This window comes from Lepidochelys kempii, chromosome 4, assembly GCF_965140285.1.
Source record: "Lepidochelys kempii isolate rLepKem1 chromosome 4, rLepKem1.hap1, whole genome shotgun sequence".
Lineage (NCBI taxonomy): Eukaryota > Metazoa > Chordata > Testudines > Cheloniidae > Lepidochelys > Lepidochelys kempii.
This window is the reverse complement of record NC_136383.1, coordinates 14,995,465-15,008,686: the sequence shown is the minus strand read 5'-3', so window position 1 is coordinate 15,008,686 and position 13,222 is coordinate 14,995,465. Positions and strand designations below refer to the sequence as shown.

At 41.1% G+C, this 13,222-nt stretch overlaps 1 protein-coding gene across 2 annotated transcripts in view; it reads left to right on the top strand.

Moving 5' to 3' along the window:
- The window catches only part of ANTXR2 (ANTXR cell adhesion molecule 2), a 172,098-nt gene that overhangs the window by 100,579 nt on the left and 58,297 nt on the right, over window positions 1-13,222 (top strand). For both annotated transcript variants that reach the window (XM_073340476.2, XM_073340477.2), the window contains one exon: window positions 1,406-1,486. In XM_073340476.2, coding sequence (XP_073196577.1) covers window positions 1,406-1,486 — 81 coding nt within the window. The remainder of the gene's footprint in view (window positions 1-1,405; window positions 1,487-13,222) is intronic.

The following is a 13,222-nucleotide window of genomic DNA, read 5'->3' as shown; positions in this document are numbered from 1 at the left end:
CTTTAGTTCAACTAGTGCAACTCTGTGTATAGATGAGGTCACAGTCTTAGGGCTTGTCTACACAGGAGGTTATATATAATTATACCAGTATAGTTAAGCCACTATGGTTATACTGGTGTAACTCACCGTGTAGGAACTCTTATTCTAGAATAATATTGTTTTTCTCTGGTTTAGTTTAAACTACTTCCAAAGTGACATAAACTAAACTGGAAATAGGCACTCTCATTATGGAATAAAAGTGTCCATATGGCAAGTGATACCGGTGTAATGCTTTAAATTCATACCTTACCTCACAGTAGTATAACTCCCATGTAGACAAGCCCTTATATTGGAAAAGCCCATAGCTTAGGGCTTGTCTACACTTAAAGCGCTGTGCTGCTGTAGCACTTCAGTGAAGATGCCACCTACGCCAACAGGAGGGAGTTCTCCCATTGGCGTAGGTACTCCACTTCCCTGAGAGGCAGTAGCTGTGTTGATGGGAAAATTCTCCCATCAACCTAGTGCTGTCTACACTGGGGGTTAGGTCGGTTTAACTGCGTCATTCAGGGGTGTGGATTTTTTGTACTCCTGAGCAATATAGTTACAGCAACCTAATTTCCTAGTGTAAACCAGGCCTTAGAATTTCCCACTCATTTGACACTTCGGGTATGTCTATACTACCCGCTGGTTCGGCAGGCAGCGATCGATCCAGCAGGGGTTGATTTATTGCGTCTAGTCTAGACGCGATAAATCAACCCCCAAGCATTCTCCCATCGACTCTTGTACTCCAGCGCCGCGAGAGGCGCAGGAGGAGTCAACGGGGGAGCGGCAGCAGTCGACTCACCCTCGTGAAGACACCTCAGTGAGTAGTTCTAAGTACGTCGACTTCAGCTACGTTATTCAAGTAGCTGAAGTTGCGTAACTTAGATCGATCCCCCCTCTGTGTAGTGGAGCCACCACTTAATCATTTGTCCCGGGCTCAGTTTGTTCCCATTAATTAGGATTTATGCTTATACTGTCCCACTTAAGCAGCACTCGTCATTCACTGGTATTAGGGGATTGTCTGCACACAGACTTGCACCAGTGTCATTAGACCGAAGCAAATTCTGGGTGGGCAATCTTATTTTGGTTTAAGGGGGCTTATTTCAGTTTAGCTTAAACTTTTTCCTATTTGGTTCATCTAAACTGAACTAATCAGGACTTAAACCAAAATTAAAGTGTCCACACAGATTGCTGCACCCACTTAACTACACATGTTTAAAATCATACCTTAAGTTAAACCTGAACAACTCTGCACGTAGAAAAGTCCATGGCTAAATAAGCTCCCTGGAAGACAACACAGGACAGCAGCTATCTCAATTTAAATATGTCCCTGTTAATTGATATACACTGTAATGCTCAAAATCAACCTGCTCTATTGTTACAGGGTCGACTTGACGCACTGTGGGCTCTGTTGCGACGGCAGTATGACAGGGTATCTTTGATGCGACCACAGCAAGGAGATGAGGTTTGTGTGTGTGTGTGTGCATTTAGTGGTGGTGGAGGGAGAGAGGGAGTTGGTTCTATTTCATAACACCCCCTGGTGTATTTATTAAATTAAGCCTCTAGGCATAAATAAGAATGAACATTGATAATGCACTCCTCTTAGCTAAACCAAGTTGTACAATCACTTTATAGTATTAGTGTCTTCATTTTAAGGATGGAAACTGTAAGATTTGTAATTCAGCAGGTCAGATCATGACAGGGGCATAAGAGGATGGCTCTAGACTGTTCTCAATGGCAGCAGATGACAGAACGAGGAGTAATGGTCTCAAGTTGCAGTGGGGGAGGTTTAGATTGGATATTAGGAAAAACTTTTTCACTAAGAGGGTGGTGAAACACTGGAATGCGTTACCTAGGGAGGTGGTAGAATCTCCTTCCTTAGAGGTTTTTAAGGTCAGGCTTGACAAAGCCCTGGCTGGGATGATTTAACTGGGAATTGGTCCTGCTTTGAGCAGGGGGTTGGACTAGATGACCTTCTGGGGTCCCTTCCAACCCTGATATTCTATGATTCTATGATTCTATGGCACCATCCAGAAAACTCCTACTGAGGCAACAGGATATTCTTAATAAAGTGCTTTTGTATTTCATATATTGTGTCTCTGTAGACTGGTTAGAAGAACAGTCTTCATGTTCTTAACTCTTTGATTCTAAAGCCAAAACAAACTGATGAACAGAGAAACAAACAATCATTTAAAAGTAGTGCCATTAAAGAGATGCATCACCAGCCAAAACATGCTGCAGACCCTTGGTGTCCTGAAGCAGTTAATTAAAATGAAGAATGCTGTAAGTCTCTTGTCTGTCTTAAATGGGTGGTGTGGGGGGGAGATGGTGCAACTCCATTAATAGCAACACTCCCCAAACTTGTCGTGTGGGTGATTGATTTCTGGTCTCCATGTCCTAAAGAGAGTGTCACAAATCCATCTGATGTCTTTTTATGTTGGGATCTGTGACTTATCTTTAAGATATTTAATATTTCATTGAGCCATTATACTCCTTATTGGCTAGAAATCCGAGGAGGAGACTTAGAACAGGTTATTCCAGCTAAATGCAACAATAACTTATACTCAGTAAAGTTGCTCCAATGCACCTGTTAGAGGATACTCAGTGCACGTTTTTTATGACATCTTCCACTTACTGACCAAAGCATACCCCCCTTGGAGCTCTGCCAGCACAAATGCAGATTTGCTAATCCATTGAAATCCGTGGACCCACTCATTCAGACATGGGCAGAATTTGGCACAGAAACGCTATACTCTAGAAATATTCTCCCTTTCAAGAAAATAAATATCCTTTTATCATGTAAGCAGCAATACAAGCTGACAGTGCAAGTATGTTTTTCTCCATTAATTCCATATCTCCTTTCTTTTAACTTTAATTTGCCATAATTTTAAAACAGTTTATCTGTTCACTGACTTAGTAGAACTCTCATTCAGAAATTGATTTTATATATAGCAAAATTAGGGCTTTTTGGAAACTTATCTAAAACTTTTTTAATACATGTCCTTGATGCAGAATACAAATGTGCAACCTGCCTGTTGTTTAATACAAGCCCATTTATTATGCATTGTTATCAGTAGGCACTATTACTGATATTATTAGGTACTGTTCCTCAAGATACTTTGGGGATGTATCACTATCCTTGAGTAAAGAGTAGTGTGCACTGATACTGTTCCAGAAGCAGACCAGGTTCAGTCCCTGCTTCCTTCCTTGTTCCAGAGGGGAAATAATCTGCTCCAGGCCTTAACCAGCAGCAGATGATCAGATAGCAAGTGTGAAAAATTGGGATGGGTAATAGGTGCCTATACAAGACAAAGCCCCAAATTCCGGGACTGTCTCTATAAAACCGGGACATCTGGTCACCCTAGCCATTTTGTTCTGGTTTAGTTCACTGACTGGCACAAAATGGGAGTGGAATGGAGTCAAGGTTCTGCGCACTCCCTACCTCTGCCTGCCTTTCTGTGTGTCACAGGAAGCAGGAGCCCCAAGAGGCCCCACTCTTCCCTGCACTGCCACTTGTAAGGCAGGTAGTTCGCAAAGGGGAGAAAAGGGGAGAGGCTTATGTCCTCTTACTTTCTGCACAGGTGCATAGGACAAGACTTGCTCTAATTCAAGGAGCACCTTAGAAATATCTCTACATTAAAAATTGTACAGGGGCATGGATGCGTGACACTTTACAGGGAAATAAAGCTGAGAGGTCCTCATGCCGGGACTTTGCTGTCTACATTACTCATTACAGCAAAGGTTAACTATGAACCTGGCATAAATTCTGCACCAGAGAAGGGTCTGCCCCAAGGTGTAGGGCCAGAGCTCTGCAGTGCATTGAAGGTGAGGATGAATGTGGTAGAGAAGGAAGTGCAGGACCTGATGGTGATGCTGGAGGTGATATATAGTGTACACTAGAAGGGTGCAATGTGAAAATTAGGGAGGTCAGAAGCAAGAGGGTGCTGCATTCAAAGGCCAGGGCGTGGACCAATTTTTTTTTTTAATCTTTTTTTTTCCTCATAAAAATGGATGGTATAGGATGGATTTTGGAACTATTCTAAATGGAAAAATGGCAAGATTTTGCTGGAATGGAGGCAGAGAGTGGTGGTGGAAGGAATAAAATGTGAGAGAGGAGAGTAGGAGGTGGGGATATCCTTTTTATAACAATGTACAGCTTTGTATATGAACATTTTCAATAGATTTACTGTGGTTGCAAGATTGTTACTGTTAGTGTGTTGGAAATCCGGTTAGGTATAGTAGATCCACATGGCAAACGTATGTGCCATATACAAAACCGGACAGTTTGACAGGTTTGAGAGGTGGGGGAGGGATAGCTCAGTGGTTTGAGCACTGGCCTGCTAAACCCAAGGTTGCAAGTTCAATCCCTGAGGGGGCCATTTAGGGATCTGGGGCAAAAATTGGGGATTGGTCCTGCTTTGAGCGGGGGTTGGACTAGATGACCTCCTGAGGTCCCTTCCAACCCTGATATTCTATTATTCTAAATGCAGTATGAGAATAGAGGCACTGATAAAATAGTAACTGAACAGGCTGAAAATTATGAGTAATTTTGCCGCCAAAGTGGTTTTGCAGGTGTAAAAACGGGACTTTTGTAAAGTGCTGCTGCCATAGAAATAAGAAAACAAATTTTTGAACCAACAGGAAATGAGACTTCTATTTTGTATGAACTTGAGAAGGCAGTGACCAGTGTCTTCCTTTACAAGAAAGAGAGAGAGAGAGAGAGAGAGAGAGAGAGAGAGAGAGAGAGAGGAAAAGATCTGGCTGAATTTCAATTGACTGAGAGAGGGGTAGAATTTATAATGCTGGATGAAGTCTTTGTCCTTGGGGTATGACCCGTGGCAACATAAGAACACAACTTCTGTCTGGCTATCCACATGTTTTATACCCCGGAAAAAAAAATCCTTTTATTTATTCATAGATTGTTCAGTGCATATCTGCACTGTATACCTCTTGTGAGTTCAAGTCAGTAAACAAACCAACTCTCTCTCACACACATACTGGAAGCACTGTCATGCTAAATAGCAGGCCAAACAAATGTTTTTCTTTTATTGCTTAGAAACCTGGTAGTTCTCATTTGCAGGAGAATTCACTGCTGAATTCAAGTCCTTGATCACGTAATTCAAGTTTAGGCATGAAGTATCAAAGCAGAGAGAGCTTTCTTCTCCATCCCACTCCCTCCCTGCACCCTCCACGCTTCTTCTCTTTCCTACAAGCCAGCTAATGCCGAGGGTGGCCCAGTTTGAGGGCCGCACACAGTCAAATCAAGAGGCTTTGATTTGTGGATGGAACTCCTTAGAGTCATAAATTTTTCAACTGGCAATCCACAAGGTTAGGGAAGCTTGTCCAGGTGTGAGCTAGCAGGTTGTCGCCGACATCTGTTTAGAGCATAGACACAGGTCCTCACCAGCCTGCAGTGAGGCTGCTGGATTGTCAGCAGATGTAGTTAAGAGTGGCAGAACAGTTTTGGTCTCACATTTGCCGCCTGGGGGGCTGAAACACTAAAGGTAGAGTGGGGGTGGACACAGCTGCGCTCCCAAACATGCCTCAGGCACAAATAAAGAGATCTAATATAGTTTGACTCTGTTGTGGTGGGGAAACGAGGGCAGAGAGCCACTTCAGAGACAACTTAACGCGGCAACATCTGCTGCCAAGTTTCCAGGGAGTGACAGGGGACAGCAGGTACAGATCGAAGTCCCCATGTAAACAGCCTCCATTAAGCCATGGACTCTTTTGAAGGGGTTCCATCAAACAGGCTAGAGTCCGCAGCTGGAGTTTGTTTTGTTTTCAAAGCCCTGTTTTGTTCTGTGCACTAACAAGGTAATTTATAAATGATGCATTACCATGCATTCATACTTCAATACTTTTGGGGTTGCTCCATAAACCAGTTAACTGTCAGAAAAGTGTCTTGGCTTTAATTGAGGTTATGTTAACCTTCAGACCACATCTCCATACTCTCAGCCACACAGCAGAGCTGAGTTTGTATTCTGTAACAGAGACGCCTCGTAGCACCGTTGTAAAGGGGGGATGTCTGCCATTGTCTCTGTTGTGAAACTCCTGTTTTGTGGGCTTCATTATTGCATCTGACAAGAAACTCGGCACAGGTTTGCACTGTGGCTAAACAAGGTCTAAATTGTTCTAAGTTTGTTTGTTTTTTTAAAAAGGCAAAATAAAATTGTTCGTTTTCAAATGCTCCAAATGACCGTGCTGATTTGCAAAATTTGATACTCATTGAGCTTCTGAGCCTGCAAACACTTCTTGTGCTCATGAATAACTCTAGGTATGTGAATAGTTCCATTGAACTCAATGGGTTTATTCATGTGCTTATGATTGAGCAACCATATGCATAATGTTTGCAGGATCGGGGCATAAAAATGTATGTAAAATAAATAAATAATACTATTGATGGGCTTGATGAAAGCCGTTACTTTTATTGGGGAATTCTTCTTAAAAAAACAATAGTACAGTATGTCCTAGAACGTATGATACTTTCACCCTCTTTAAAAAAGTGATTTTTTTATAATAAAAGGTAATGTGCATGCAAATTGCATAGAACAAGAATACATGATAAAAGCTAAAGAAGTAATACCAATATGGCTGCTAATGTATTTTTTTCATGATAGCATTATTTTGTAAGCAACTATCCAAGCAAATAAATCATAGTCCATAGAAAAACTGTTAAAGTAACCTAGCTTTACTGCTATGAGCAGTTCCATTGAAACACTTTTTCAAGTATATGCTCCATGGGGCAGGGACTTTACCTCCCTTTGCACTTGTTTATCACGTAGCAAATTGTGGTTGTTACAGGAAGCAAATTCTAAGTAGTAATTAGTCAGAAGATTGTGCCATCAATTTTTGAGCAGAAATCCCCTTTGGTATTTATAGAGATTTTTGGCTTAAAAACTGATCGTAGGGTAGCTAGTGTTAGTAAGATTGGGCTATAAGTGTATCTTGTATAAGAGAAACCCCATGATTTTGAGCCAGACTAATCACAGATTTTTTGCAGGCAATATACATCACTGTTTTCCTCCCCTTCAATCTCTTATTGAAACATGAGAGGCAGAGAAAGTTAGCAAGATGATTCATTTTAAAATAAATTTGAAATGTCAGATGATTACGTTTACCAGTTATATTTACACATATAAAAATTGTATTTAGCTGGATGGATCATTTCTTCTGATGCGGCCGATTACCATAAGTTATAGCATCTTTGGAAGCTGCATGCCACAGTGTACTTGAGTCCTACATTAAACCTGCCTTAAAATGTGTGACTATTTTGACCAGGACTTTTAGTTTCTGCAGAGTTTTAAGATAATAAATTGGAGAGTATTATTTTGAGTAAACTTGCTGTAGAGAGAGGCTTGTGTTTGCATTTGGAATTCTTTAAGGATCATCATATTTCACTATAGGATATTTGTGTATTAGGGTCAGAGCCCGGTCCTGGTGTGTTTGTGGCATGGAGCCTAAGTAGACCTGTGTAGTCAAGTTGGACTGTATGGTCTCAGAGGCCTCTTCATATCCTGAGGGGTTGTCCTCACTCAAAGGTGGACTTGTAAGGGTTTTGTGAGCTTCTTACTCTCTCCCCACCCCAGCGAGGACTTCACAAGGACAAATTCGGAGTGGCAATATAAGTAAGTGGCAATATAAGTTGCACCTTGATTGGTATAAGCCAGTGGAAATGATGGAAGTAAGTAGACCAATTTACTCTTAGCTCTGCCAATTGACCCATAGGCGCCTTCTGCGCCACTTACGCCACCTCCGAATTCGGCCCCCAGAAGCTTACCACAAGGCTGTGGCAGATGCTGTTGAAGAGGCTGCGTGTATGTGTCGTGCCTCCCTGAAGTCTGGGAGCTGTGGTTGACTCACAGCAAGTGGTGTTGTGGAAATTTAAAAAGACTGTGCACCCTACGACAATTCTCTGCTGACAACTCTGACGTGGAACTATTAGCCAGGTGAGGGGAGTGGCCAAGAAACCAATTATTCCCCTTCAAAGGTGGTCAGGGTGTTAGGGGAAGCAGTTCCTCCCCAAGAAACCTATCTCCATGCCAGTAAAAAAAGAGTCCTTTCTTCCACTCAGCCCACGGCAACTCCGCAAGGTAACAGCAACTGCCTGCACATTGTTACTCTGGTGTATGGTTGTGTGCGTGTATATATGTACTTGCATTGGCGTTCCACTATCTTCACGTTCAGCAAATATCAGGATGTTTTTTCCTCTGTATGGTATAGTAAGCTGCAGGCTCTGGTCTAGGCTCCTATTAGTCCTAGATGCACTAATTTTAGTAACTCATTAATGAATATTCAGTGCCTACTAGTATCATAACGGATTGTTCCACATGATGATGTAACTTCATGGGCCTACAGCCAGTCCATCATCATACATTACAGGGGTGCCACTGAGTCTGCCTGCGTTCCCATTACAAGCCTAGTTTTTCAGGGAAGAGGGTATTTTCTTGATTCACTCATGAATATTTCTGTTAGTATTGAGGGATTCAAACCAGGAACAAGGGTTGGAAGCAGCAGGCTTGTTACTTTATTCTTGTCTTTTAAAAAAATTAAACATCTTGACTATTTTTATGACATCGGTATACAAAATAAGAGTTTGGCTGTTTGGGTTTGGCTTGTATTATTTTTACATGGTTACAATTCAAAATGTTATGCGTCATGTAGATGAGCTCACAAAGATTAAAAGAACAGTGTAATCGTCGTCAGAAAATTGTTATTGTTTCCTGAGTAATTTAAAAAAATAGTTTACGCAGATTATTTTTTTTCTTCTACATCAAACCAAGCCCAGCAGCATTTTCAGATGTGATACTGACAGAGGGTCAGATCCTGCCCCATTGAATTCAACGGGCATTTTGAAGCCCAGGATGGCTCTGCCACTGATTTTTACATAAGGTGGAGATCTGATTTGATTTCGTGAAACATGGAAAGGATTATGTTTAAAAAGTGAGATTTTAAAAAGAATTTTAAATATTCCTTTCTGTATTTAACAAAGTCTATATGTATTTTGAATTTCTGGAATCTCTGTATTGGCATGGGAGTGCAAAAAGAATGATATGCGTGGGGTGAAAATGCATCGCTTTCCTGTACATGTTTTCTGTCAATTTGGGGACCCTCTGGCAAAATATCACAGTTTAAGGCTCTCACATTTTTTAGTGGGAGCCGTGCATGCAGACTGAAGAGCAAAATTTGGGCCTAAGCTTTTTCTGAAATTTCAGCAGACTAGAAGCTCATTTAAAAATCTCTAGGTGCTCCTGTTCAGTTCTCAGGAAAGTGGAAGGAAATGTTTCAAGAAAGTGGAAGTAAAACTAGCTTAGTGCATTCTTCTGAAACTCCCCTAGTATTTCCGATTTAAATTCTGAAGCTGTGGTCAAATCTAAAATAGTGTGTAAGGCACAGGACTAGAATTCAGGGTTCCTTTCCTGGCCCATGCCTTTAGACAAGTCACATCACCTCTCTGTACCTCAGTCCCCCATCTGTAAAGTGGAAATAACAATACTTCCCTCCTTTGCAAAGCACTTCGCGAACAATAGATTGAAAATGCTAACTATGAGCTAGGCGTCATTATGGATTATTAGTTGTTGACATGTGTCATCTGTTTAGGGTTATGTTTTATTTTCGGGGAGGCAACGTTCAGTAACTGGTGCATCTAAACAGTAACAGTTTCTCAGCAGAGAACTCGGCAGCAGTGTAAATTGTATTGCCCCGTAGCAGTTTTTAAAAATATTGTAGCCTAGAGGCTCCAGTCCTATCAGGTGCTGAGTGTCCACCTCTCCCACTAAAATCAGCATCAGGAAAAAGGACCCTTGTGAGATTGGCCTATAATACATCATTCTGGGAATATAAGGATCATAATTTCTCAGCTGTCAGTCAATGAAGGATGTGATAGGTGCTTTTAATGCAGTGGTCTCTATTAAAAGCCAACATTTGTTAATGAACACTAGTTATTTCTTTAACTTGCAGGAAACTGAGTCATTTCAAACACAGCTACATGATAACTGTTGGCATATCCTGTCATTTTACTGATGATTACTGCATCTGTGCTTAAAATCAGCATTTAGGAGTCATCTGGAAGAGTAGGCTGAAAAATTGACCTGAAATAAAGAGACGTGTACATTTTGATGGTCACTACAGTTTTGAAATGTTTGTCTGGTGAGCCCATACAATAAAAATGGGGAATCCTGCTGGAACAGTCCTTGGGCAGGCCTTTGAAATCAGAGTGGACTTTTACACGTAACCACCGTAGATAGGCTTTTATAGCTTTTATTAAGAGTACAGCGAGTTACATCTTAAAACACACAAAGGTCTCAAAGATGCTTTCCTCCCACAGCATGAGATGTGTCCTCTGAATGCGTTAAGTTTTTTATTTTTAATTGGCCTAGAGTTGCCATGCTACCACAAAGTGTGGAGCCAGAGCCATTCTTGCTGTCTTCATTAGTTTACAAACCACTATGGGGAAGCTGAGCATTTTAGGCCATTTAGCACATAGAGCTTGATGAGTATCAGGGCCACGCTTGCTGTGCGGAATGCATAGGGATAATGCCTATTAAGGAAGATAAAGTCAATCTTTTCTGGGTGCAGTGTGAATTGGTTACAGTTACAGCTGTCACTTGCTGTCTCAGCTGCCATGAAGAGCATGACAGTGGTGTTTTTTTTTTTTATAAGGTTGAGCTATATGAAGAAATGAACATTTTATTTTCAATTTGGTTTTTCCAATAATTTGTTTGTTTTTAAAAAAATTCACATTTGCTTATTTGATTTCTTTAAAACACCTTTGTATGGAAGTAGATGGAAACAGAACAGTTATATTTAATCAGTCTTCCAGGATTGAAGAGCATGCAGTACATATCTAACCAAGCTCAATCATAAAATGCAAACCCCAACTCCTGCACAGCTATTATGTACTGTGGGGACTGACGTGGTTTATGTTAATGCTGAGTATCTCATTAGTCCAGTTTACGGAAGGGCTGACTACCCTCAAGAAACAGCAAGTAGAAAGCTGACAGTTTAATTCAGTTGCTACTCTCCAGAAGAGACGTGACAGCTTTAACTGTCTTGTGCGCCCAGATTTATGAACTAGTCCTACGCTCTTAACCAGATTAGTTCCTTTTCCATTAACTGCTGAAAGTAGGGCAGCTGTCCAAGCGGCTGGTTGTAAATTCGATAATGGCGGCTGTGTTAATCTGTAGGCTTTTCAGATGGAGAAGGCAGCAGATAACAGGATTAAAGTTTCACGACCTGGGGTTTTCACAGCCCGAGATGGGGGCATAGGGGGATAGAGAATGACTTCTGTCATTAATCTTAATTGATTGCCAAGAGGTTTTAATTAAGGTTATTAATTAGGAAGAGCCTTAACACACTGTCTACACATGAGCATCAGATGCTCCTTTGTGAAATATGGCTATATTGCACATATACATACACATATCGTATTTCTGTATGAAATATGTATGTGTGTGTACAGAGAGAGAGAGAGAGAGATGTATTTGTCTGTAAATATGTATATAAGCATCAGGAGTTTTTTGTGAAATATGATATTGATACACACCCATATTTCTGAATGATATATGTATATCTATAGATAGATAGATAGATGTACCTGTGCATATGTCTATGGGCCTCTGTTGCTCTTTTATGAAGTATGGGGATTTATATAAATATCTATCTTATGTGTAGATGTATAAATCCCTGTATTTCACCAAAGAGAAGCTCATATCCATCTGTATCTGTAGGTAAACAGACACCCATACATATTTCAAACAGAAATGTTTTCATTTGCATCTTTCTTAATGTCTTTGAGCTAATATTTACCTGTTCGGTTCATTCCCTCTGGGGCACCTGGCATTGGCCACTGTCAGAAAACAGGATACTAGGCTAGATAGACCTTTGGCCTGACCCAATATGGCTGTTCTTATGTTCCTAATATTCAATCCTTCACTTTTTTTTTAACAAGTTACTGTAGGACAGTTAGGATAGATAGACAAATAACAGTACATCCTGGTACAGTCCTGGTTAGGGCAACAGTAATAAATTTCAGTAATGTTGTTTTCATCTTTACCAAAATACTGTACACCAGAGGAAATATTAAATTAGGGATTGAGCATATAAATTAGGCAAGAGGAGAAAGTGCTGTTATGAAGTCTCAGCATTTGGGTTTCATTTAGATTCAGACCACGTTAGAAATGTCTCCAGGCTGAAGGTCCTTCGTGTCCAAACTGAGCTGTGAACTGATGCGGCCTTCTTCTGGTGAACCATGTTACCCTCCACTGCAGTTCGTGTACTTCCTGCTTTGGCGAGCCAGGAGAATCCCTGTTTGTTGATGAGCGCGCCAGGCGGTCTTATCATGCCATCATCCAGTTGCTGTGCCATAGGTGATCTATATCTGCTTTTGTTAGTGAGCCCAGGAAATCCTCCTCACTGGTTGGTGGAAGGTGAGATTGGGAGTGCAGCTACTCACAGTTCGATCTCCAAGTAGGGCATGATTTCTTTCACTTTCTCACTACCTTGGATAAAATGGCTGTAGCACCTCTACCCCTTGCTTACAGCCTGTCTCTTCCCCTTTAGTCACAAAGTGAAGACAATATTCATGGGCCAGACATATGAAGTAGAAGATGAAAACCTTTGCAATGATGCTGTAAGAAAAGTAGACACCAGAACTCAATGATGGTTTTTTACAAACATTCACTCAGATTTAAATATGAATATGCTTTGGTCATGATGTCGCCCCTTTTGTTTTCACTTTCTGTGAACGTTTTAATGACCTAGCTTTATTTGATGGAATTAACACACAAAGCAGTTTTCAGCTTTCATGCTCAAATAATTGCACTGGAAGTAGTGGGATGGGACATTTCTCAACACACCTGGAAGAGGAGGTTCCCCAAACCCTTCAACACAGCCCTGGCATAGGGACAATTAAGAGAATCAGACGATCTGATGGCATCTTAGCAACTAGGACTGCATATGGATCCACAAGTACTTTGTGCCAACAAGCAACAGGATGCTAGAAATTTGTTGGTCAGCAAATGCAGTGTATTTGGGATGGGACATGGTTTGACAAAGCAGTGGGAAAGGAAAGGGTGTGGTTCAAGATTCCCTTATTAATTGGGCATTGTGTCAAGCCCTAGTGCCCTGGCAAAAAAAAAAAAGAGAGACAATTACGGCACTGATTCAGCAAAATATTTATTCATGTTTTTGATTCTAAGCA